The sequence below is a fragment of the Telmatherina bonti genome (assembly GCF_933228915.1).
Source record: "Telmatherina bonti genome assembly, chromosome: 3".
NCBI classification, from domain to species: Eukaryota; Metazoa; Chordata; class Actinopteri; order Atheriniformes; family Telmatherinidae; genus Telmatherina; species Telmatherina bonti.
The window spans coordinates 2,174,145-2,200,349 of record NC_136621.1 but is presented as its reverse complement, the minus strand read 5'-3'; the positions used below and the strand labels follow the sequence as shown (position 1 = coordinate 2,200,349).

The 26,205-nt window shown below is 50.3% G+C and overlaps 2 protein-coding genes across 5 annotated transcripts in view; one reads left to right on the top strand and one right to left on the bottom strand.

The window, feature by feature from the left end:
* The window catches only part of pdcd11 (programmed cell death 11), a 33,101-nt gene extending 19,646 nt beyond the window's left edge, over positions 1 to 13,455 (top strand). Inside the window, exons 21-36 of one of the 4 annotated variants that reach the window (XM_079264663.1) lie at positions 20 to 82; positions 2,967 to 3,063; positions 4,868 to 4,957; positions 5,031 to 5,133; positions 5,224 to 5,401; positions 5,780 to 5,836; positions 5,913 to 6,035; positions 8,780 to 8,902; positions 9,007 to 9,175; positions 9,326 to 9,448; positions 9,541 to 9,681; positions 12,047 to 12,297; positions 12,407 to 12,575; positions 12,649 to 12,802; positions 12,880 to 13,045; positions 13,141 to 13,455. In XM_079264663.1, coding sequence (XP_079120789.1) covers positions 20 to 82; positions 2,967 to 3,063; positions 4,868 to 4,957; positions 5,031 to 5,133; positions 5,224 to 5,401; positions 5,780 to 5,836; positions 5,913 to 6,035; positions 8,780 to 8,902; positions 9,007 to 9,175; positions 9,326 to 9,448; positions 9,541 to 9,681; positions 12,047 to 12,297; positions 12,407 to 12,575; positions 12,649 to 12,802; positions 12,880 to 13,045; positions 13,141 to 13,312 — 2,179 coding nt within the window. In that variant the 3' untranslated portion in view covers positions 13,313 to 13,455. Of the gene's footprint in view, positions 1 to 19; positions 83 to 2,966; positions 3,064 to 4,867; positions 4,958 to 5,030; positions 5,134 to 5,223; positions 5,402 to 5,779; positions 5,837 to 5,912; positions 6,036 to 8,779; positions 8,903 to 9,006; positions 9,176 to 9,322; positions 9,449 to 9,540; positions 9,682 to 12,046; positions 12,298 to 12,406; positions 12,576 to 12,648; positions 12,803 to 12,879; positions 13,046 to 13,140 lie in introns of all 4 variants that reach the window. The other 3 variants (XM_079264664.1, XM_079264662.1, XM_079264665.1) reach the window with 3 other exon arrangements.
* A 137-nt stretch (positions 13,456 to 13,592) lies between these two features.
* The window catches only part of LOC306774761 (RING finger protein 122), a 13,180-nt gene continuing 567 nt past the window's right edge, over positions 13,593 to 26,205 (bottom strand). Inside the window, exons 2-7 of the mRNA XM_079264926.1 lie at positions 25,887 to 26,205; positions 24,774 to 24,927; positions 20,684 to 20,726; positions 20,356 to 20,397; positions 16,280 to 16,362; positions 13,593 to 14,326 (exon numbers count right to left, since the gene is read on the bottom strand). The exon at positions 25,887 to 26,205 is cut by the window's right edge and continues 3 nt beyond it. Coding sequence (XP_079121052.1) covers positions 14,206 to 14,326; positions 16,280 to 16,362; positions 20,356 to 20,397; positions 20,684 to 20,726; positions 24,774 to 24,927; positions 25,887 to 25,911 — 468 coding nt within the window. The 5' untranslated portion in view covers positions 25,912 to 26,205 and the 3' untranslated portion in view covers positions 13,593 to 14,205. The remainder of the gene's footprint in view (positions 14,327 to 16,279; positions 16,363 to 20,355; positions 20,398 to 20,683; positions 20,727 to 24,773; positions 24,928 to 25,886) is intronic.

Sequence of the window (26,205 nt, the reverse complement as noted above, 5' to 3'; positions counted from 1 at the left end):
TGGACTGTTCCTCCCGCAGGTTTCTGCCTTTCTCTCATCCCAAGTTCACCTACACCATCCCTGAGCTCACCCTCGTCCCCAGGTAAGCGTCCGGCCGGCGGTATGCGTCCGGTGGGCGTCCGGCGGCAGGTGTCCGGCGGTATGCGTCCGGCGGCATGCGTCCGGTGGGCGTCCGGCCGGCGGCAGGCGTCCGGCGGCAGGCGTCCGGCGGCAGGTGTCCGGCGGCAGGCGTCCGGCGGCAGGCGTCCGGCGGTATGCGTCAGGTGGGCGTCCGGCGGTAGGTGTCCGGCGGTATGCGTCCGGCGGCATGCGTCCGGTGGGCGTCCGGCCGGCGGCAGGCGTCCGGCGGCAGGCGTCCGGCGGCAGGTGTCCGGCGGCAGGCGTCCGGCGGCAGGCGTCCGGCGGTATGCGTCAGGTGGGCGTCCGGCGGTATGCGTCAGGTGGGCGTCCGGCGGCATGCGTCCGGCGGCATGCGTCCGGCGGCATGCGTCCGGCGGTATGCGTCCGGCGGCAGGCGTCCGGCGGTATGCGTCCGGCGGCAGGCGTCCGGCGGTATGCGTCCGGCGTCAGGTGTCCGGCGGTATGCGTCAGGTGGGCGTCCGGCCGGCGGCAGGCGTCCGGCGGCATGCGTCCGGCGGCATGCGTCCGGCGGCATGCGTCCGGCGGCAGGCGTCCGGCGGTATGCGTCCGGCGGTATGCGTCCGGCCGGCGGCAGGCGGCAGGCGTCAGGCGTCCGGCGGTATGCGTCCGGCGGTATGCGTCCGGCCGGCGGCAGGCGTCAGGCGTCCGGCGGTATGCGTCCGGCGGTATGCGTCCGGCGGCAGGCGTCCGGCGGCAGGCGTCCGGCGGTAGGCGTCCGGCGGTAGGCGTCCGGCGGTAGGCGTCCGGCGTCAAGCGTCCGGCGTCAAGCGTCCGGCGGTATGCGTCCGGCATCAGGTGTCCGGCGGCAGGCGTCCGGCGGTATGCGTCCGGCGTCAGGCAGCAGGCGTCCGGCGGCAGGCGTCCGGCGGTATGCGTCAGGTGTCCGGCGGCAGGCGTCCGGCGGCAGGCGTCCGGCGGTATGCGTCAGGTGTCCGGCGGCAGGTGTCCGGCGGCAGGCGTCAGGTGTCCTGCGGCAGGCGTCCGGCGTCAGGCGTCAGGTGTCCTGCGGCAGGCGTCCGGCGTCAGGCGTCCGGCGTCAGGTGTCCGGCGTCAGGTGTCCGGCGTCAGGTGTCCGGCGTCAGGTGTCCGGCGGCAGGTGTCCGGCGGCAGGTGTCCGGCGGCAGGCGTCCGGCGTCAGGCGTCAGGTGTCCTGCGGCAGGCGTCCGGCGTCAGGCGTCCGGCGTCAGGTGTCCGGCGTCAGGTGTCCGGCGTCAGGTGTCCGGCGGCAGGTGTCCGGCGGCAGGTGTCCGGCGGCAGGTGTCCGGCGTCAGGTGTCCGGCGTCAGGTGTCCGGCGGCAGGTGTCCGGCGGCAGGTGTCCGGCGGCAGGCGTCCGGCGTCAGGCGTCAGGTGTCCTGCGGCAGGCGTCCGGCGTCAGGCGTCCGGCGTCAGGTGTCCGGCGTCAGGTGTCCGGCGGCAGGTGTCCGGCGTCAGGCGTCCGGCGTCAGGTGTCCGGCGTCAGGTGTCCGGCGGCAGGTGTCCGGCGGCAGGTGTCCGGCGGCAGGCGTCCGGCGTCAGGCGTCAGGTGTCCTGCGGCAGGCGTCCGGCGTCAGGCGTCCGGCGTCAGGTGTCCGGCGTCAGGTGTCCGGCGTCAGGTGTCCGGCGGCAGGTGTCCGGCGGCAGGTGTCCGGCGGCAGGTGTCCGGCGGCAGGCGTCAGGTGTCCTGCGGCAGGCGTCCGGCGGCAGGTGTCCGGCGGCAGGTGTCCGGCGGCAGGTGTCCGGCGGCAGGCGTCAGGTGTCCTGCGGCAGGCGTCCGGCGGCAGGTGTCCGGCGGCAGGTGTCCGGCGGCAGGTGTCCGGCGGCAGGTGTCCGGCGGCATGCGTCCGGCGGCATGCGTCCGGCGGTATGCGTCCGGCGTCAGGTGTCCGGCGGTATGCGTCAGGTGGGCGTCCGGCCGGCGGCAGGCGTCCGGCGGCATGCGTCCGGCGGCATGCGTCCGGCGGCATGCGTCCGGCGGCATGCGTCCGGCGGCAGGCGTCCGGCGGCAGGCGTCCGGCGGCAGGCGTCCGGCGGCATGCGTCCGGCGGCAGGCGTCCGGCGGCATGCGTCCGGCGGCAGGCGTCCGGCGGTATGCGTCCGGCGGTATGCGTCCGGCCGGCGGCAGGCGTCAGGCGTCCGGCGGTATGCGACCGGCGGTATGCGTCCGGCGGTATGCGTCCGGCGGCAGGCGTCCGGCGGCAGGCGTCCGGCGGTAGGCGTCCGGCGGTATGCGTCCGGCGGTATGCGTCCGGCGTCAGGTGTCCGGCGGCAGGCGTCCGGCGGTATGCGTCCGGCGTCAGGTGTCCGGCGGCAGGCGTCCGGCGGTATGCGTCCGGCGTCAGGCAGCAGGCGTCCGGCGGCAGGCGTCCGGCGGTATGCGTCAGGTGTCCGGCGGCAGGCGTCCGGCGGCAGGCGTCCGGCGGTATGCGTCAGGTGTCCGGCGGCAGGTGTCCGGCGGCAGGTGTCCGGCGGCAGGTGTCCGGCGGCAGGTGTCCGGCGTCAGGTGTCCGGCGGCAGGTGTCCGGCGGCAGGCGGCAGGTGTCCTGCTCTGAGTTGATCTGATTAAAGGTGTCTTCAACTTTACCACATTATTCACATTTTCTGGGGTTTTCCGTGTCAGTTTTTATCGTCCGTCAGTCTGCGAGGAATGAACGCCATCGTTACACAAGCTTCACTTTCTGATTGGAATCACCGGAATAAATCAATTTTTTCATGATATTCTTATGATATGATCAGCACATGTAATTATCACCGTCATGGTTTTAAAACTGGATCCAACCTGTAGCTGAATGGTTTTATGTTTTCATTCCACTCCAATACATTCTTCTCATTTCTGTTCTTTTTCCAGTAAACTGGATAAAAACGTTTGCTTCAAACCCGCCACAGCAAAGGAGAAAATGAGCAGCTATCAGGTCGGAGAGGAAATTACCTGCTTCGTGTCGAAGGTAAGCTTTAAAAGCTGGAAGAGCACTGATGAACACCAGGAAATAAAAACCAAGTGTGTGAAGAGTTAGCCCTGCGGCAAAACAAAGTCGCAAAACTACGACTTTCCGGTTACTAACAGTCACCTGTCTGTCGCATGTTCCACACCTGACAAAACGTATAGCGAGCATGAGTCCGGACAGGTGTGTGTGTCTGTACATACAGGTGTGTGTGTCTGTACGGACAGGTGTGTGTGTCTGTACGGACAGGTGTGTGTGTCTGTACATACAGGTGTGTGTGTCTGTACATACAGGTGTGCGTGTGTCTGTACGGACAGGTGTGTGTGTCTGTACATACAGGTGTGTGTGTCTGTACATACAGGTGTGTGTGTCTGTACATACAGGTGTGCGTGTGTCTGTACGGACAGGTGTGTGTGTCTGTACGGACAGGTGTGTGTGTCTGTACGGACAGGTGTGTGTGTGTCTGTACGGACAGGTGTGTGTGTGTCTGTACGGACAGGTGTGTGTGTGTCTGTACATACAGGTGTGTGTGTCTGTACATACAGGTGTGCGTGTGTCTGTACGGACAGGTGTGTGTGTCTGTACATACAGGTGTGTGTGTCTGTACATACAGGTGTGCGTGTGTCTGTACGGACAGGTGTGTGTGTCTGTACATACAGGTGTGTGTGTCTGTACGGACAGGTGTGTGTGTCTGTACGGACAGGTGTGTGTGTGTCTGTACGGACAGGTGTGTGTGTGTCTGTACGGACAGGTGTGTGTGTCTGTACGGACAGGTGTGTGTGTGTCTGTACGGACAGGTGTGTGTGTCTGTACGGACAGGTGTGTGTGTCTGTACGGACAGGTGTGTGTGTCTGTACGGACAGGTGTGTGTGTCTGTACATACAGGTGTGTGTGTCTGTACATACAGGTGTGTGTGTGTCTGTACGGACAGGTGTGTGTGTCTGTACATACAGGTGTGTGTGTCTGTACATACAGGTGTGTGTGTCTGTACATACAGGTGTGTGTGTCTACATACAGGTGTGTGTGTGTCTGTACGGACAGGTGTGTGTGTCTGTACGGACAGGTGTGTGTGTCTGTACGGACAGGTGTGTGTGTCTGTACATACAGGTGTGTGTGTCTGTACGGACAGGTGTGTGTGTCTGTACGGACAGGTGTGTGTGTCTGTACGGACAGGTGTGTGTGTCTGTACGGACAGGTGTGTGTGTCTGTACGGACAGGTGTGTGTGTCTGTACGGACAGGTGTGTGTGTGTCTGTACGGACAGGTGTGTGTGTCTGTACGGACAGGTGTGTGTGTGTCTGTACGGATAACCCCCTCAGAGCGCCGACACGCGTCTAGACCCCAGAGATCCTCCCTCCTGACTCAGACCAGACTGATGATTTCATCCTTTTGAAGTAGCGCTCCGGATATACGATAAAAGTTACGTCCCAACGTTTTTCCACTGCCGCCACGTGGAAAAGTCCAGGAATTTCCATCAGATGATCTGAACGGCACTTTCTGTTCCTGCCGTCTTGTAGAACATTAACCCGGTGGAAGTCTGGCTTTGTCTTCGAGACTCGTGGTGGGATGCGAGTACGCTCCGTCTACCATGTGCTAACATGAACTGCGGGTTTGATGGCAGTCGGCAACGCTGTGTGTCAGGCGTCCCTTCAGTGATGCGACCGCGTTGGCTTCATCGTGACGACTGCACACACTCTGCAGCTCTGGTTTAAAATGAAAACCATGAAAACTAAAATCAGCAAACGAGACTCGAGGTAGAGGAAGGTCGGCTCATCTTTTCCCCTGGTTTTCTTCTTCTTTTGTCCCAGTTTCATTCAGACAGGAAGTCTTTGGAAGTCACCACTGACCCTTCCATCACAGGGACCGTAGAGCTGCTTGCAATGATCACCCATCCTAAAGTAAGTCCGAGGGGTTGCTCTGGCATGGCCCAAGAGGAGGCGGAGCCTAAACGTTTGCTGTGGTCTGTTCCAGGATGCCAGCCACCCAGAGAAGCTGTACAAGCTGGGCCAGGCGCTCCGCGCTAAAGTGGTCGAAGCGAGCGTCAAACCTCGTCGCTTCGCGCTCTCACTGACAGGTCGGAGCGCCGCGCAGTTTTCCCTTTGGACAGCATTTAATGTCCATCTAGCCGTCTTTAAATGTTGATCTGGTTTCCTTTTGTTTTCAGGTGTCCATAGACTGGAGGAAGGCAGCATTACTCTGGGAATGGTGGTTAATATTCAGCCCCAAACTGGTCTGCTGGTGAAACTTCCCTTCGGTGATGTGGGCACCGTTTCCCTCACCGACCTCGCTGATGCCTACAGGCCGAAGCCGCTCGCCTCCTACAGCAAAGACCAGATCCTCAGGTCAGTAGGCGGGAAGGCTCCAACGTGTCCCCAGGCCGTTCTCCTCCTTAGCAACATGCCCAGAGTTACAGCACCTGTGGCGGTGGCGTGACAGAGACCGCCTGTCTCTGCTCTGAAAGCCGGACAGCGAGGTGTCTGAATCCCGAACTCGTTGAGCATCAACCAGTATCGGACCGTCCACAGCGATCTGGAGAAGGAAATCCTCCAGCTGCTCCAGACTTACCCAGCATTCAGGCCAGTGCAAAGATTTTCACAGGAACATGAAGAAGAGGGAAACATAAAGAGCCCAAACCAGCTGCAACAGGCTAGCACTGCCCCCCCCCCCCTCCGATGGGCAGAATGTCAGCTGGATACTGACGTCAGCCTTTGTTTCCTCAGGTGTTTCCTGCTCCGTAATGAAACAGGGAGGTGGCAGCTGTCTCTGCGCCCATCAAGGTAAGAAGAGGCGCTGGAGAGTTTTTATGAACATGAGCTTTAAGGAAACCTGCCTGATGACATCACGCCTCTCCAGGCTGAACCCGCAGGACGCCAAGCTGGTGAAAGACCCCGAGGTGTTGTCTTTAGACGAGCTGGAGGTGGGCCAGGTCATCAGAGGCTACGTCAAGTCTGTCGGAGAGCAGGGGGTCTTCATCAGGTAACTGACACCCCCCCCCCCCCCCCCCCCCCCCACCGGACACACACACACCTGTCAGAATGAACAGCACCTCTGTTCCTCGGACTCTGCTGGGACTAAAACACTCGCATGATGCAGATTAATGCTGTTTAACAGAATCAAGTCTCATCTCAGCTCCTCTGGTTCTTCTAGCAGCAATGGATTTTTCACGACAAGCAGTCCGGTGCAGCAGCTCCTTCAGAGCGGACACACACACACACACACACACACAACACGCTTCAATCTAATTAAATGCATCTAAAAGCCAATAAGTTCTGCACAAAGACTCATTAGTTTGTCAGGTGTGTTGGAGCAGGGACACATGGAAAAGCTGCTGGATTGCAGCTCTCATAGGGCAGGTAAAGAAACTCCCGCCTGGAATATGGCGAGTCTTTCGACCTGCGTAAGGAGGAGGAGCTTAAAGAGCACGTCGCAGGTTGGATCCCCCCTTTAACCGGTATGAAGAAAACATCAGAAATGTTTTGGGTTTTGGAATCTTCCACGTCCAAAACCGCAAGACAGGAAGTGACCTTGGAAAGGGAGACGCTCCCTGCCATGAAAGCGCCCAATCACAAGAAGCGCAGTAACAGCTTCTCGCCTGAAGATGGCGTCTCCATTATTTCCCCTCAAACAAATAAATACAATATCTTGGTACACAGGTACTGATTTACGGGGAAGTTCGAACTGGTGACGTGGTCTTTAACCACATTCCACCGCCCAGAACCCAGAACCCGCCTGGAGCCCAGAACCCGCCTGGAGCCCAGAACCCGCCTGGAGCCCAGAACCCGCCTGGAGCCCAGAACCCACCCAGAACCCGCCCGGAGCCCAGAACCCGCCTGGAGCCCAGAACCCGCCTGGAACCCAGAACCCACCCAGAACCCGCCCGGAACCCAGAACCCGCCTGGAGCCCAGAACCCGCCTGGAACCCAGAACCCACCCAGAACCCGCCCGGAACCCAGAACCCGCCTGGAGCCCAGAACCCGCCTGGAGCCCAGAACCCGCCTGGAGCCCAGAACCCGCCTGGAACCCAGAACCCACCCAGAACCCGCCCGGAGCCCAGAACCCGCCTGGAGCCCAGAACCCGCCTGGAACCCAGAACCCACCCAGAACCCGCCCGGAACCCAGAACCCGCCTGGAGCCCAGAACCCGCCTGGAGCCCAGAACCTGCCTGGAGCCCAGAACCCGCCTGGAGCCCAGAACCTGCCTGGAGCCCAGAACCTGCCTGGAGCCCAGAACCCGCCTGGAACCCAGAACCCGCCTGGAGCCCAGAACCCGCCTGGAGCCCAGAACCCGCCTGGAGCCCAGAACCCGCCTGGAACCCAGAACCCACCCAGAACCCGCCCGGAGCCCAGAACCCGCCTGGAACCCAGAACCCACCCAGAACCCGCCCGGAACCCAGAACCCGCCTGGAGCCCAGAACCCGCCTGGAGCCCAGAACCTGCCTGGAGCCCAGAACCTGCCTGGAGCCCAGAACCCGCCTGGAACCCAGAACCCGCCTGGAGCCCAGAACCCGCCTGGAGCCCAGAACCTGCCTGGAGCCCAGAACCTGCCTGGACCCCAGAACCCGCCTGGACCCCAGAACCCACCCAGAACCCGCCCGGAGCCCAGAACCCGCCTGGAACCCAGAACCCACCCAGAACCCGCCTGGAGCCCAGAACCCGCCTGGAGCCCAGAACCCGCCTGGAGCCCAGAACCCGCCCGGAACCCAGAACCCGCCTGGAGCCCAGAACCCGCCTGGAACCCAGAACCCACCCAGAACCCGCCCGGAGCCCAGAACCCACCCAGAACCCGCCTGGAGCCCAGAACCCGCCCGGAACCCAGAACCCGCCTGGAACCCAGAACCCACCCAGAACCCGCCTGGAGCCCAGAACCCGCCCGGAACCCAGAACCCGCCTGGAGCCCAGAACCCGCCCAGAACCCAGAACCCGCCTGGAGCCCAGAACCCGCCTCCGGTTTTAGCCTCCCTAACTGGTCACCAGTGACGTTTGGAACCCAGCGGTGACGTGACGTTTAGAGCCTGGCGAGGTGGAGCTTCTCCTCACGTCTGTGCAGTTTGAAGCAGAAACGTCGGAAGTTGCCTCGTGTCGCGGTGACGGCGCCCTCTGCAGCGGCAGGAGCGAGGTAGCGAGGCGTTCCTCCTTCCCTCCGCTGATTGGACAACGTTGATGTATTAGAAACAAACGTTTCATTGGACTTCGGCTTTCGTTGCTTCCGTCTCGTCTTCTATTTACACATTAAATCTCTTCTTTCTGTGACACATGTTGTGTTTCTACGTGTGAAATGTACGATATAAATGAATGTCATGGTTCCGGTACGTGTCCTGCTGGTCCATATTAACCCGCCATGTTCAGTAAGAAGTGGAATCCGTCCGATGTTCCGACTGTCCAGGCGTGTTCTGTAGACGCGCTACGACTGATGGATGCCATCATTCAGACACTCTGGTCCTTCACGGCGGTTGTCCTGCAGCTTTTAGATGTTTCCCTGCTTCTACACACCTGACTCAACCGTCGGGTCACAGTGCAGAACTCCACAACAAGCTGTTGGGTTCATGGAATTGAAATTGGGGTGTTGGAGCAGGAAAACATTGAATAAATAAACTGGGGGAAAACTGACTTAGTTATTTTTATGAAGTCACAAAGATCATCTTTTCTTTAGCGTGGAAGGTCCTGTAGATGTGGAGACTGCCTGTATTCGTTGTGTCATCTTCATAGTTTTCCTGCTCCCAGGTTGTCGCGCCACGTCACCGGACGTGCTCAGCTTCAGCAGTCCACCAAGTTCTTTGTTAACAACCACAAAGTCCTCTGTGAGCACCTTCCTCCCAGCACCCTCCTCACCACCAGGATCCTCAGGTGAGTGTCGGATAGGATGGAGCAGTGTCCCGTTTGATAACCTAAAGGTCAGAAGACCTTCCTCCCACAACACGCTGAGCCCTAAACCCTGTTTCTCTCCTCAGCATCAACAAAGAGGAGGAGTTTGTCGACCTGTCGCTGCTCCCCGCCAACACCGGCAAGCCGGACATCCTTCCCGAATCTCTTGGCCTGCAGCTGCGCCTCACTGGAGAGGAGAAGAAGAAACATGACCAGGAGAGGAGCCGGAAACGCAGCCTGTCTGCAAACAAGCAGGTAAGACAAAGACGCTCCTCAGGTGGACCTTCTCCAGACGCTGAAAGGAACTCTGACGTGGAAGAAACCGGCGCCTTGTATCCGTCTTCTTGGTGATGATAAATACTGCCATGTACTTCCTGTGTTTTTACTGTCTGATCCCGCCAGCAGGCCGAGTCCCACGTTCCACAGAAGAAGAAGAAGAAAGCAAAGAGTGATGGTGATGACAGCGGGGTGGAGGTGTTCTTCAGAGAAGAAGACGATGAGGAAGAAGGACGACCGGACCCTGTAAAAGTACCGCCTGCAACTCGGTGTTCGTTCTGTTCCAGCGAATAAACGTCCCTCAGCGGCCTGGACAAAACGTTTCTGTCCCGCTGTCTCTGCAGGAGACGCCCGGCTCCGCAGCTCCGTCCAGACTGCAGGTCTCCGCAGGATTCTCCTGGGACGTGGACCTGACGTCCCTGAAGCTGCCGTCTGCAGCGCAGGACGACTCCAGCGATGGCGAGGACCGAGGCTGGAACGCTAAGGTGAGACGGGCGACCGAAGCTTTTCCCCCGATGAGGACGAGTTTCCATCCGTCTGCCCAGAGTAGCCCCACACTGGGTCACCTCTGTTACTGGTTTCTCACACTGTTACTGGTTTATGCTGGAAGGCACAAAATCATGGACTGGTGGCCCCTCCCCCGAAGGAAAGCTGCAATACTTTATCGATAGGTTGTAGTGCTATGGATGGGTATAGTGGTACTGTTGAGTATAGTAGTACTAGGGGTGAGTATAGTAGTACTAGGGGTGATGTAGTAGTACTAGGGGTCAGTATAGTAGTACTATGGGTGAGTATAGTAGTACTAGGGATGAGTATGGCAGTACTAGGGGCGAATATTGTAGTACTAAGGTTGAGTATAGTAGTACTAGGGGTGAGTATAGTCATACTAGGGATGAGTATTGTAGTACTAGGGGGTGAGTAAAGTACTATGGGTGAGTATAGCAGTACTAGGGATGAGTATGGCAGTGCTAGGGATGAGTATGGCAGTGCTAGGGGTGAGTATAGCAGTGCTAGGGATGAGTATAGCAGTGCTAGGGATGAGTATGGCAGTGCTAGGGATGAGTATGGCAGTGCTAGGGATGAGTATGGCAGTGCTAGGGATGAGTATGGCAGTGCTAGGGGTGAGTATGGCAGTACTAGGGGTGAGTATGGCAGTACTAGGGGTGAGTATGGCAGTACTAGGGGTGAGTATAGTAGTAGTACTAGGGGTGAGTATAGCAGTACTAGGGGTGAGTATAGTAGTAGTACTAGGGATGAGTATAGTAGTACTAAGGGTGAGTATAGCAGTACTAGGGGTGAGTATAGTAGTAGTACTAGGGGTGAGTATAGTAGTAGTACTAGGTGTGAGTATAGTAGTAGTACTAGGGATGAGTATAGCAGTGCTAGGGATGAGTATGGCAGTGCTAGGGGTGAGTATGGCAGTGCTAGGGATGAGTATGGCAGTGCTAGGGATGAGTATGGCAGTACTAGGGGTGAGTATGGCAGTACTAGGGGTGAGTATAGTAGTAGTACTAGGGGTGAGTATAGTAGTAGTACTAGGGGTGAGTATAGCAGTACTAGGGGTGAGTATAGTAGTAGTACTAGGGGTGAGTATAGTAGTACTAAGGGTGAGTAAAGTACTATGGATGAGTATAGTAGTACTAGAGGTGAGTATAGTAGTACTAGGGGTGAGTATAGCAGTACTAGGGGTGAGTATAGTAGTAGTACTAGGGGTGAGTATAGTAGTACTAAGGGTGAGTAAAGTACTATGGATGAGTATAGTAGTACTAGAGGTGAGTATAGTAGTACTAGAGGTGAGTATAGCAGTACTAGGGGTGAGTATAGTAGTACTAAGGGTGAGTAAAGTACTATGGATGAGTATAGCAGTACTAGAGGTGAGTATAGCAGTACTAGGGGTGAGTATAGTAGTACTAAGGGTGAGTAAAGTACTATGGATGAGTATAGTAGTACTAGAGGTGAGTATAGCAGTACTAGGGATGAGTATGGCAGTACTAGGGGTGAGTATAGTAGTACTAGGGATGAGTATGGCAGTACTAGGGGTGAGTATAGTAGTACTAAGGGTGAGTAAAGTACTATGGATGAGTTTAGTAGTACTAGAGGTGAGTATAGTAGTACTAGGGATGAGTATAGCAGTACTAGGGGTGAGTATAGCAGTACTAGGGGTGAGTAAAATACTATGGATGAGTATAGTAGTACTAGGGGGTGAGTATAGTATTTGTACAGATGTATTATTAAATGTGTTTTAAAGGTAAAAATGTTGTTCATGCTGATGTTCATGATGAACACTTCTAAGGTGCTTTCATGCTGACATCTGGTTCTGGTACCAGCTCTGTTCTGGACTCCCAGTAACTGAGTTCTTTCTGGCGAACCAGGCTGTGTTGTTCTCACCATATTGGGCGGACTTGTCCTCCTGGAAGTAAACGGTTCAGAACCTTTGGTGGGGTCTCCAGGCTGCAGTTTTACAAGCGGAACCGGAGGAAGATGAGCTGTGTGTGGGGCCTCCTAGTCTCGTACGGGTCACATGAGTCCTGCTTTGTGCGGTTTGTGTGGAGACGTCGGGGCCGAAGCTGTAACGCTGCTGTCGTCCTCATGCAGCTGCTTCGGGTTAGAGCTGGTTTATCTGGCTGCCAGCGCTCGGTAGCATCTTTCAGCCGAGTTTTCCCCTGTTAGTTCATACATGCTGCTTCCTGCATGTGCAAAGACGACGTGTCCACTCACATCTCCTGGTGCGTCCTGTACGCTGTTGCTCTAGTCCAGAGGAGGTTCGTTCTTAGAGCTGAACTTTAACAGATGGGCTCTCGGGGAAATGCATGACTTTTCCCTCTGTCTGGTCTCTGTGTGCCCTGCCAGCCCCAGAAGAAGTCTCGCCATGAGCTGGAACAGGAGAAGACGGCAGCAGAGAAAGCCCTGGTACAGCGGGAGGCTGAGCTGATGGATCCAAACCTGCGGCCTCAGGATGCTGCAGCCTTCGAGCGCCTGCTCTTAGCCTCTCCCAACAGCTCGCTGCTCTGGCTGCAGTACATGGCTCACCATCTGCAGGCCACGGAGATCGAGCAGGCCCGTGCTGTGGCTGAGAGGGCCCTTAAAACCATCTCCTTCAGGTGATTAAAACCATGACATTCATGGTAGATAAAAGCTGGCTCGTCAGCACAGTCTACTGGATTCAACTGGTTTTAATGGTCTGAATGGACTGGTTTGTGTAAAATCCAGGGAGGACCAGGAGAAGCTGAATGTGTGGGTGGCTTTACTGAACCTGGAGAACATGTACGGCACAGAGGAGAGCCTCAAGCGAGTGTTTGAGCGAGCGCTGCAGTTCTGCGAGCCCATGCCTGTACACCAGCAGCTGGCGGACATCTACGCCAAGTCCAACAAAACCAAGGTTCGGTCAAATCGCATTTTATTGCTTAAATAAATGCTTGTATAGCAAGTAATGTGTGAACGTTGGATTCCAGGAGGCCGAGGGCGTGTATAAGACGATGGTGAAGCGTTTCCGTCAGAACAAGGCGGTGTGGTTGAGCTACGGGACCTTCCTGCTCCAGCAGGGTCAGAGCGACGCCGCCAGCGCTCTCCTGCAGAGGGCGCTGAAGAGTCTTCCCCCTAAAGAAAGTAAGACAGCCGTTTAAACGTTCTGCTGTCGGCTGATAAACCTTTGACCGTCCGTGTGTCACCATCCGTCCTGCCAGGTGTGGATGTCATCGCCAAGTTTGCACAGCTGGAGTTCCGTTACGGCGACGCCAACAGAGGTCGCGACATGTTCGACAAGGTCCTGACGAGTTACCCAAAACGTACCGATCTCTGGTCAGTTTTCATCGACCTCGTGGTCAAACATGGATCTCAGAAGGAAGTCAGGTAAGAGCTCCGTCACCTCTCTGTTCTGTTACGTTTATTACATTTCATTTGTCATCGATTTATGATCAGATGTGATTGATTTGGTCTCGTTGCAGGGCTCTATTCGATCGGGTCATCCACCTCAGCGTGTCTGTGAAAAAGATCAAGTTCTTCTTTAAGCGTTACCTGGAGTACGAGAAGAAGCACGGCACCCCTCAGAGCATCCAGGCCGTTAAAGCAAAGGCCATGGAGTTTGTGGAGAGCCGAGTCCCTGAGGCTGCAGACTGAGCTGCAACACTTCACCCCTAACCCTTCCTCCAGAAACCATCTGCGTGTCTGCCGTCTGGAAAAGTCTGAGATGCTGCAAAGCACAACAGACCTTTGTAAAAATGAGTTTTAATCATCTGTAGATGGTAAAGCATCGTACATTTCATCCACCTGCATTTTAACCATTTTGTATAATAAAGAAAATGAGCACAAAAGATTGTTCCCTTTAAATCCCCCAAAACACAGGTTTGATCCTCGAAGACAACCCCAACACAGGTTGGATACGTTACAGGACACTTTATTTAAAATACAAAATAGAGTATAGTAAGACGATTACGTAGAACACACACAGGCAGGACTGGGTTCCTATCAGTCTCTTTAGAAAGGAGAAGGTCCGGGACACGAGCTGGAACTACTGGTTCATGTCATGGTTGGACAGTCAGGAGTTCCCACGGCGAGCGGCCCGCCTACGTTGGCAGTACTGACGATGCATGAGTGGCACTGGCTTCCAGGAGTGTTGAAATGCTTTGTGCTGGCTGTTTGGGAACACCCCTGAGATAATGGCGGTATCGTTCTGTCCTGCTCCGTGTCTCTGGTGAAGTCTGTCTCTGGCAGTGCTGCTCCAGTCGTCCCACGGCAGACTCGATCATACCAGCATTTCCTTTTCTCTCGGTGAGCAGTGCAACGTGGAAGTAGGAACGTTTTTATGAGAAGATCCGACTCATCCAGTCTCTGCGATCTGACCGCATCATGTTGGCGCTCTGTGTTCCATTCCCTCCATGCTCAGCGGCAGCGCTGCCTCCTGGGATCGTTGTCAACATTTCCTTTGAGATGATCGCTGTTCATCACCTGCAGTGTGTTTAATGTGTGTGTTTCTGAAAGGGAGTAGTCCGACTTTCGCTTCCCCGGCTGTCTCACACCTCTTCTGGGTCCATTGGACCCTCGGCGCCCTGGGCAGCGTCGTTGTGGAGCCGCAGGATTGGTTTGTTACACATGGGGCACACGCTGCGGATCTCCAGCCACTTGAGCAGGCACCTAGCGGGACGCAGAAGAAGATGCAGTCAGCCTATTGGTGTGCTGATTAACTGGAAACATACAGTCTTTATAAGCTGTCTAAACAGACTAAGATAAGAAATCTTTCTGGCTTTTTTCAGATTTTTTGTTTAAAGTGTTACAGGTTTGCAAAACGTTGGAAAAGCTGAGTCTTGTTTCCAGCTGAACACACTGTTCCTGGACTGAAGCGCGTCTCCGGTGGTCCACCGTTCTGCTTCACCAGGTTCAGTCATACCTGACGTTTCTGTCTGCAGCGCTTCAAATACTGGAACCAGCTGAGCAGGTGTTTTATTGATTTATTTTTAACCTCCACGCTGGAGGAAATGACCTTGAAGCATTAAAGCAGCAGCCATTACAAAATTAGATCAAATTCTCCAAAATCTGTTGGGAAGCCTGAACAGAACTTCCATGTTGACCTTTGGGATGGGTGGTGTGCAACAGACCGGGGTGCACAGCTCCATTCCTCCAGATCTTTTAAATGTGTCCCTTCTCCAACACATGGGAATCAAAAGGCTGAAATGTCTGGTGCGGAGGACTGCTGTGACTCGGCTGTGTTGGAGGAGGGATAGTAGCGTTGGACTGGACTCGGGTGTCCCTGCCTTGGACCCTCCTCTGTGGCAGGAGCATCAAACTCCGCTCCTAGAGGGCTGCTGGTCTGCAGCTTATTGTTGTTTCACCTGATTCAGGTGAAATGGATCCAACAACTTCACTTTTTCACAATGATGCATTAATGGCAGTCAGATGTGTTGGAGCAGGGAAACAAGTCTGCAGGATAGCAGCCCTCATGGACCAAAGTGTGACGCCTGTGTTCTAGGGAGACAGATTGTATAAACACACCCCGTATTGTTTGCATCTGCAGCATTCCAGAAAAATGACGAGGATACTGCTAGTTAACGGGGATTTATGTAAATATATGAACAAAAAAGGTAGCGAGCATTAATCTTTATTTATTACACTTTAATGGCTGATAATCAACCTTGATAAGGAAAATTTGGCCATTGGGATGTCCACAAAATATCGCAGCGACTTAAAGAGCAAGCAGCTGTTGCAGTAAGTTGCTCCTGTACGCTAAAAACATCTTGGTTAATGAATGGGTTCAGTGGGAGGCCGAAAACTGGCAACATTTCTTCTCTAAAGTCTTTTTAATGACAGTTTATGGTCACACTATGTACAGTTGTGCTCATATTTATTCATACCCTTTCATTAAAGAAGGAAATAAACAGCTACATGTAAAATAAGCTGAAACTGACTAAAGTCGTCATAAATAAAAATTTTATGAAATCATGACCTTATTTTCTAATTCTGGTTCAATAAAAATATTTTTAATTAAAAAAAAGCAAACCAATAAGATAATTTATTCCATATTCCATATTCCATCAGTCATAAAGTAATATTTATTTGAACAATCCTTTAATGTTTCCGCTCCAGTCAGGTGTTTTCTGTTCCTCTCAGTCAGACTTCTGCACCTGTTGACAGGTATTTTGTCTCACTGTTCATCAGAAAAATGCTCTAATTTGTTCAGGACACTTTTTTTTTTTCTTTCTTCAACTCAGTTAAATGAAAAAACATTGTCTTCTGTTACTAAATTATATTTTTGCAAATTTTTAGTTATTGTTCCTTTTTTAAGTCTCCAGTTATCTGAGTGACTGTTGTAAATTCAGCTTTTCTTTAATGAAAGGGGATGAAGACATATGAGCACAGCTGTAGAACATCAGAATTAGCCTCCTTTGCAGTGTTTACAAAGTGGGCGAACTCCATCGCTTAGCTCTTCTGTTTTAGCTTTCTCGCTGCAGGTTAGACAAGGATCTGTCGTTAAGTTAACCCGACGTACTTTTTATTCAGGAATGAGAATGCAGTTAAATTTCACATCCAACAATAAAGAGAATCACTGTAGTTATCCCCTACCAAATATCTGTAAAACGTTTTGGCACTCACTTCTTGTGAAATGCATGTGAACATGGACACACTCCAAGTTCATCTCTGGTCCTGAATTCTTCCAGACAAACGGCGCAGGTTTGCTGTAGGAACACAAATCACCAAGTTAACATCAGTCATCGTGTTTTCTCTGGGCTGAAAACTTACTTGACGTACTTATACTTTAGCTGATTGTTTACTGTTTCCTAGTACTTCTTATTTCTCTTCACATGCATTTCACTTGGTTGAGTCAGTTTACTAAAGAAACACTTTGGTTCACAGTAAAAGTTCCATGACTGTATGCTGTGGTGACGTCCAGATGCTTCTCTCTGTAGCTCCTCCACAGCAGACATGGACTGCAAAAGGCTTCAAATGGTTCGATCTTCTCTGAAACAGCAGCTTTGTCTATAAATGTCCATCACCAGACGTATTAAACACAGTCCAACCTCTCAGAACAGAATCAGAGGGAAGTCAGGAACATGCTTCCAGCATGTAAATATTTCTCCTGCATTATAATTAATGTCACACTGAGAGCCGGCCGTCTGAAGGCCGGCACATTACGGAGCCATGAACACTGGATCATCTGCATTCGTCCCACCAGAGTCACAACAACCATTTCATAACTTTGCCAGGTCATCAATACAGACATGAAAGGAGACAAAACACACCTAAAACACACATTTACCCCATTTGCTGTGCTCAGACTGAAGTCCAGCCTAAAGATTTAGAAACTCTTCTTTTCTATCGCTTGTAAAATAACTTTCAATGGTGGTTTTATTTTTCTGTGGTCAAATGGTTTGGACGCATCAACAACACACATAGCAGAGGAACTGTGTCTTTTATACTAATCCAGAACCTCCTTCAGGACAAATGTACATATGTCTGTACCATGTGCAGCTTTAAAACCAGTCAGAGGTCAAAATGGTTGTGTGGAAACTAAAATATCTTCTTCATTACCAATTTCATGCACTCCAAAGGAGGAACCTCTGGCACAGTTCAGTAAAGAAACTGTTTATTTTCTTAGTGAGGGAATTTCATCTCATTGAGCTCTCACGAGCATTTGCACGTTTCCTATGTTTAGTTCGACGCTGCCGCAAGCTTTAACGGGCCTTCTGGATACAAAAGCGGGTGCTTACCACAGCTTTTGTTTTTGTTTTCTTTTGTTTGGCTCATCGTGATCAAACTGTGACTTTAAATAAACCCTGACATTAAAAAAACTAACTAGTCACCAGATATTTGGAGAAAAGGCTAGTTCCTGGTCACTTGAAAATTATCTTTGTAATCGGAGAAGTGGCTCCACTTAGCTTCCATACACTAGCTAAAAAACACTCAATTTTAGATGTCATATATAAATAAATTTTTATTGTGAGGTTTTATCTAGACTTCACAAAAAGTAGTCCTGATAAAGTTTGAAACAAAAGGTAAATAATAACTCAAATGAACAACATGAGATGAGTTGTTAAATAAGACTGTTATTTAACAACTAAACCAAAAGGCAGTGCTTGCAGTTATAATGCAGTTATGATGTAAGAATAATGCAGTTTAAATGTGGATATTAGTAATAATGCAGTTATAAGGCAGTTATAATGCAGTAATAATGCAGTTATAATGCAGTGATAGTGCAGTAACAATGCAGTTATTATGTGAATATGCAGTTATAATGTAGTAATAATGCAGTTATGTGGATATTAGTAATAATACAGTTATAATGCAGTTATAATGCAGTTATAATGCAGTGATAGTGCAGTTATAATGTGGATATTAGTAATAATGCAGTTATAATGCGGTTATAATGCAGTAATAATGCAGTAATAATGCAGTTATAATGTGGATATTAGTAATAATACAGTTATAATGCAGTTATAATGCAGTGATAGTGCAGTAACAATGCAGTTATAATGTGGATATTAGTAATAATACAGTTATAATACAGTTATAATGCAGTTATAATGCAGCGATAGTGCAGTTATAATGTGGATATTAGTAATAATGCAGTTATAATGCAGTTATAATGCAGTAATAATGCAGTTATAATGTGGATATTAGTAATAATACAGTTATAATGCAGTTATAATGCAGTGATAGTGCAGTAACAATGCAGTTATAATGTGGATATTAGTAATAATGCAGTTATAATGCAGTTATAATGCAGTAATAATGCAGTTATAATGCAGTAATAATGCAGTAATGCAGTTATAATGTGGATATTAGTAATAATACAGTTATAATGCAGTTATAATGCAGTGATAGTGCAGTAACAATGCAGTTATAATGTGGATATTAGTAATAATACAGTTATAATAGTTATAATGCAGTTATAATGCAGCGATAGTGCAGTTATAATGTGGATATTAGTAATAATGCAGTTATAATGCAGTTATAATGCAGTAATAATGCAGTTATAATGTGGATATTAGTAATAATACAGTTATAATGCAGTTATAATGCAGTGATAGTGCAGTAACAATGCAGTTATAATGTGGATATTAGTAATAATGCAGTTATAATGCAGTTATAATGCAGTAATAATGCAGTTATAATGCAGTAATAATGCAGTAATGCAGTTATAATGTGGATATTAGTAATAATACAGTTATAATGCAGTTATAATGCAGTGATAGTGCAGTAACAATGCAGTTATAATGTGGATATTAGTAATAATACAGTTATAATACAGTTATAATGCAGTTATAATGCAGCGATAGTGCAGTTATAATGTGGATATTAGTAATAATGCAGTTATAATGCAGTTATAATGCAGTTATAATGTGGATATTAGTAATAATAGTTATAATGCAGTTATAATGCAGTGATAGTGCAGTAACAATGCAGTTATAATGTGGATATTAGTAATAATGCAGTTATAATGCAGTTATAATGCAGTAATAATGCAGTTATAATGCAGTAATAATGCAGTAATAATGCAGTTATAATGTGGATATTAGTAATAATGCAGTTATAATGCAGTAATAATGCAGTTATAATGTGGATATTAGTAATAATGCAGTTATAATGCAGTAATAATGCAGTTATAATGCAGTAATAATGCAGTAATAATGCAGTTATAATGTGGATATTAGTAATAATGCAGTTATAATGCAGTAATAATGCAGTTATAATGTGGATATTAGTAATAATGCAGTTATAATGCAGTTATAATGCAGTGATAGTGTAGTAACAATGCAGTTATAATGTGGATATTAGTAATAATGCAGTTATAATGCAGTGATAGTGCAGTAACAATGCAGTTATAATATGGACATTAGTAATAATGCGGTTATAATGCAGTTATAATGTAGTTATAATGCAGTAATAATGCAGTTATAATGCAGTGATAGTGCAGTAACAATGCAGTTATAATGTGGATATTAGTAATAATGCAGTTATAATGCAGTTATAATGCAGTTATAATGTGGATATTAGTAATAATGCAGTTATAATGCAGTTATAATGCAGTTATAATGTGGATATTAGTAATAATGCAGTTATAATGCAGTTTTAATGGAGTTATGATGTGGTAATAATGCAGTTATAATATGCTTGGGAAATTCTTTATAAAAAAGAGAAAAGGAGCGTGGCAAGACTTTTAGGTGTACCAGAATATCCCTCTCCAGTAACACAAATGCTTTCAGTTCAGAACAAGATCAGATTTTCTCCACTTGACTGTTCATGTCTCACCACAGCTGTCGTTTGTAGCATCATTCTCACAGAGATGTAATTCCCCCCTAAAGCCCAGACATGGCTGCGGTCTGACACTGGGCCTTGGCTGTTTCCACACAGCATACAGCAGCAGTGACAGTGAATTCAAAGCCCACATTTCCCTTTATATCTGGTTAAAACAACGGAAAGAAGCAGAAAGAAGATCTGTTGTTTTATAATGAGTGGAGTTATTCCTGGAGTTGCACATTCTGCACGCACTCCCACATGGACACTTTACTCGATATTTGCAAGTCATCTCCACTCTGAGGATGAGCCGTTTAGCCTCTGAATAACGTTCAAAAGGACAAACTGAGTGAGTTGAGCAGGAATGGAGAATCTGACCTAATAACGTTAAACGGCTGCGTTTAGGAACAAGCTTAGCAGAAAGAGGAACTTACTCCAAGAAGACTCAGTTTCTTGCTGGCTCCCTTCAACACCACCTACAGGGAGGAAAAGGGAGGAGAGGAAATGAAGTTAGTGGTACGTTCTTCCTCCTGTCAGCCAGCGAGCAGCTGGCTTCGCCCTCCTCATGCCTACATATGCCAGAGCACCCTTCATTCTTTTCTTTCTTGCATACTTGAAACAACTAGAGTATGTGATTATTCAGAAAGCTGCAGCAGGAAGTCAACCAAGGCTGGAAACACTTTCAGCATCTGTCACCCTGTCATACCCTGACCGAGCCCGGAGTTCCATATTTACCCACGGTGGCAGATACTGCAGACGTACCTCGTTGTAGCTGAACTGCTCCCTCGTTCCCTGCTGCTTCAACCTGAGAGGGAGACAGAGAACACAGCTGCAGTCTGCACAGCACACCCAACGATAGCAGAGCTCAGGGCCTCCCATCATGGCAACAGAAACTTATACTGGGATGAAAATCATGACCTCATGACAAGACTTGTTGTTGAAAGCTTCAGAGGAACATTGAACACAGACGTGCATCCTGATCCTTTCCAGAGTTTACTTCTTACCAAGCTTATTCCCACGGCATTCATCACTATTCAGTGGTTCCCAACCTGGGGCCTGGGACCCCTGAAGGGGACAGAGGACACTGGGACCATTCAGAGCCACTAACTCAGGACGTGTCCACAGAGACGAGTTCCTCCAGCGGGACATTTGCTTTACGTGGTACCAGCGTTGTGGTGCCCAAAAACTCAAACTTTTAAAAACCCGATTCCAGAGTTAATGAAAGAAAGTCATCAGAATCTGTTGTAGCACGCAACCTCAGCCGACCGCCATGGGGTATGGGCTGCTTTTCCTTTAGAGTCACCACACAATAAAGGGTCCTCCGGCGTTCCACAAACTATGGAGTTTCTACTGAACGGTGCTGAACCGTAAAGTCTCCTCCAGCTGGTGAGACTTTACGCCAATCTCGGCTTATGAAAGTCGCCACGTAGCGTCATTTCTTTTCTACTCGCTGCAGAGGATTTGCTTTTAATTCATTCTAAAACCCAACATTTTATTGTTGTTTGCTTCATACACACCATCTTTACCAGAAATAAAACGGTCACATGACCCCCTACGTCACATCCAGGGGGCGCATCAATGTGAAAAATACTTTCCATTATACTTTTGATATATCATATTTGTCTAATTGTGGGTGTTTCAATGAGCCGGTTTTTATAGCAATATTTAGGTTTTGTGCAGTTTTGGCGGGGGGGGGGGCTACGAGAGCACACGGCTTGCCAAAACCACTTTGCTCGGTTTCTTTAGATGTTTCTGGTCTGCATCTCGAGTCGACGTGACACACCTGACATGTTAGCAGAGCTTTAACAGACTGATACTCGCAGACCAAGAGGTTTGCACTCATCAGGAGCGGTACCAGCGTTGCTGCTCCTGTTTAGACTGTTCGGTGCAGCTGATATGATTTATTGATGAGGATTTAAATAAATTTCCATGACTGAAGTCGTGCTTATTGTTGAAGACGAAGACCTAACAGATTTCTTAGACGTTTTGCATTCATAGCCATGTAATCAGTGTCTGTCAGAGGATCCTTTACAGCGAGGGAATGCAAACGAAAACACATCCATGAAGGGAGTCCTCCAGAAAACCAGGTTTGGAACCACTTTTCGACATTGTTGTTGCTTCTTTTTATTTTTAACTTGAGTTTATGAGTTTCCATTTTTAACAATTAATTTTGATTATTTTAATAGTTAAATCGTGCTCATGTTCTGTAATGCACGTTGGGTTGCTGTTACACAACTCACCAAGCGCCATACCAGACTCTGATTCATCAGAGAAGATGACGATAAAAGTCATGTTTGTTCCAAGGAGCCGAGCCGCACAACGGCCGTATGAAATATGTGTGTGTGTGTTGTGTGAGAGAGGCGGTGTCTGAAAAACACACTTTATCTGCAGATACAAGAAAATGTCCACTCAGTGGTTGATGCATGGCTGTTCTGTGTGGAATGTCTATTCCTCTGCACATGAAAACTCAGTTTGTGTTTATAATCACAACTAGCTTTTTCTAAAACTGCAGATCTTGTATAATTATCTTCATTCTGTGCTTTACGCACCGGTTCTAAGTGGAGTGAACAATCTGGATGCTAACACTGCAGTTAGTGAAATCTGCTGATTGGCAACCATGTTAATACGTTCTACATGCATGTGGATCTGTCAGCTGTGGGAATTCTTCCTTTTATCAGCTCACTTTAATCATTTCACTTTGTTCTATTTACTTCGTTTTTTTCCAGTGTGTCCATTTTAAATCTATCCCTCCATTTCCCACGGCGTATCCGGGGTGGGGTCGCGGGGGGAGGGTGGATGGACTGGAAATGATCCAATCAGGTCTGAGGCCTTGTCCACACGCAGCAGGTATCTCACAAAACCAAGGTATTTTTCTCAGATTCGGCCCGTCGTCCAACAATATGCAGATTTATGCTTCAGAAAAGATGGTTTGAAAAACCTCTGACCAAAATGAAGATGACTGAATTATCTGTTTGCATGTCTGCATGTGGACACATATAACCAGGCTTTAGGTGTTTAAACGTGACCCTCTGCGACAGAAAATGCCAGCATGGACGTCCTCAGAACTGTGATGGCCTCACCTGTTGTCCAGGCGCTTTGTGTTTGTTTCTACAAGCTCAGATCCCGCTCCACATCAGCTGCCAGCGACAGAGAACGACCAACCAGGTCACGTTGGAGGCATGTTTCCTGTTTTCTGGAAGTGACATCATGTGATGGAGGGTTTTCTGATTGGACAGGACTAGAGACGCCATCGCCGCCTGAAGGTTTGACACGCTGATGGATGTGTAAACAACGCGGTTTAGCGGATATGTGTGGATGGATTTATAAATGAAAAACTAGGTTGTGTGGACTCATTGTTCTACTGGCCAGAGGGGGGGGGGATATTTGGTTTTGAAAAGCGTGGCTACGTGTGGACGAGGTCTGAGACATGAAGGTGGAGGAACTTTAAAGTGTAATACCATCGACGGCCACAAGGAGCTGGTTTCCAGCGTTCCCGCAGCTCCAATAAACAATTATTAAAATTCATCAGCTTTTCTCAAGAAACACCAAGTCACTGATTCTTTCCTTTTAATTTTACCCCTAACAAGTCCAGCGGTCTTATCAGCTTGATTCTATCACTGTGCCAGTCTGAAAAAGGATTACTGGTTAGACCAGGGATCCTCCGTCCTGGTCCTCGAGGGCCGGGGTCCTGCAGGCTTTCCCTGCTGCAACACCCAATTCAGATCAATGCATGTTTAGCAGACATGTGCAGAACTTGCCTGAGTCCGAGTCAGGTGTGCTCCAGCAGGGACAACCTGCAAGACCCCCTGGACCCACATTGAGGATCCCTGGAGTAGGTCTAAGGCAGATCGGGTAACTTGTGGAGGAACTGCTGGAACTGGCCAGCGACTGCGCTTTGCTAACTGCTAAAAAGCAGAATATATTAACGTGTTTAAATAAAGGAGAGAGAAGCTGTCTAAAGTCTGTCATGGTCAGCTGTGGAGGTTGCCATGGTGACTCGGACTTCGCCTCTGATGCTGCTTTTAACGAATCGGCGACGATTCGGCATGCTGAGCATCTCACACATCTGAGAAAGATTAGTTTTGATTTGAGAAACTTTGACCTCATGGTGAGTTAAAATGCACGATCTGCCCCCCCCCCCCCCCCCCCCCCCCCTCAACACGCCTATCTGTCCAGTCAGGCTGCAAGTCTCATTCTCCAGCTGCTCCCTTCCATCCAAACATGGCCGTTTCCAAACCTTCCTTCTCGGCTTCAGATGCAGCTTCTCAAGCCGTCAGGCAGCATCGGGGTCCGCTCCGGGTGCTGGTTCTGTTGCCATAGACCCCCCCGTGCAGACCGACAGTCAGTAGGCATTTCCTCATCAACATATTTTAAATGAGCGGTTCTGTCAGCTGTTTAGATCCAGCTGGGATGGACTGGAGACCTGTCCAGGTGTACCTGCCTCTCACCCAGTGACTGCTGGGATGGACTCCAGCTTCCCGCCACCCTGAACTGGACTGGGAAGGATGGTCAGACGGGCCAACAGTGACGAGAGCCGAGAGGACAACCAGAGACGTCCTCCTGAATCCCAACGTTTATGCAGTTCTTACAGAACATGCAGATAATGCTGGTTTAAAAGTCTCGCTCAAAACGAAGTCTGTTTACAGTTCAGCAACGGTTCTTTCCAAACCAATTAAATATGACAGCAAATATACAGTAATGGACTTCCAGGTGTCATGATATAAGTCTGCAGGGCAACAATCCCTAGATTGAGAGTAGCGCTTCACTCTCACATCCAGATGCAACCACTTACACATGAATCAGTTCTGCTCTGCTGGAGTCCCCGCCTTTCTCCCAACGCTGCTCCACCTACCTGAAAAGGTAGCAGCAGAAGATGAGGCTGAGCATGAAGACGAAGAGGCCGATGCCCAGCACAATGACATACACGTTGAGTGGAAGCTGATAGATGTCAGACGTCATGCTGCAGTGGTGTTCAGACCGCTGAGAAGCCAAACCACAAAGGCATCCTGGCAGGAAGAGAGAGCAGACACACCATCGTCACCTTGCAGCGCTTAGAGTCGCATCTATTCATCGTTACAATCACTCCTCTCCTTGTTCTGACGCTTTGTGAGGATTGCTAGGGTGGAAAACTGAGCCTCAGTGGCATCTCCAGGCTGCTGGACCGGTCTCAGCTTCTGGCAGTTCATTCGGGTCTGAAGCAGAAAGAGACTCTGCAGAGACGGCGAGTGGAAGTGGAACCAGCAGCAAACCTTTTCCTAACAAACATTTTGAAGAGACAAGTGATTCTAAGCAGACCTTGTATGCATGTCTGCGTACCTGAAGCTACGATGGATGAAGTTAAATGTGATTGGACGCAGGTGTGTCTGGGGAGCTGACTGTCACCGTGGAGACAACGGAGATGCTCGTGGGACTGCGCCGTAATGGCTGCCAACATGAAGGACAGACACCACTTCCACACCAGCATCTGCTCCTCAGACTCTGCAGAGGTGTGTGTGTGTGTGTGTGTGTGTGTGAACGCACTGGGGATGTCTGTGGAGTGTCGCTGTGGAACAAATGTGCAAATCTGCAGCCGGGGGGGGGGGGTGTTATTCAGCAGAATAAACTCTGAGGAGCATCTGGTGAAATAGCCGAGGAAGGCCGACCTCCACCGGCCACGTGCACGCGCTGCTCAGAGGGTCTGAAAGACCGTGGCAGTCTCTTCAGATCAGGGGAACGGCTACAGCTTGCTCCCGGTGGGGGGGGGGGGGCGGGGCATGAGCCAGGGTCGGGGGCCCAAAGCAGCTCTGCTCTCAGGACATTAGAAACAAACAAACCAACGAAGAAGAGCATGTTGGTTTCACTCAGGTTGTCCTGAGTGCCCTCATGGCACCGACATGACCCCCCCCCCCCCCCCCCCCCCCGACCCCCAGCGGGGCTCAGGAAGACCTCCCACCTCACCAAGCAGCAGTTCAATCCCTCCACTTACCGCTACACCACTGGAACGGTTGCATGAAATGTGACTCCCAAGTCGGCAGCAGAGAATTCCCCCGTCAGGAGCAGGTTGGAGACCAGCCAGGCTGCTGGGGTCCGGCTCGGTTCTGCAGGCCGGGTTCGGTGACCCTGAGCCGGGTCGCTCTCTGCTTGGGCTATGTCTGCTCAGCACAAACAGCCATGGAGATTTTCCCACTCCAGAAAGCCTGAGGAGGTTTGGTCGGCTCAGCAGTCTGTTCTGCCCAGATTGCCCCGCTGTGTGGGACTGGGAGATCTGGGACTGGGGTCTGGACCGGGACTGGGGACCTGGAGTG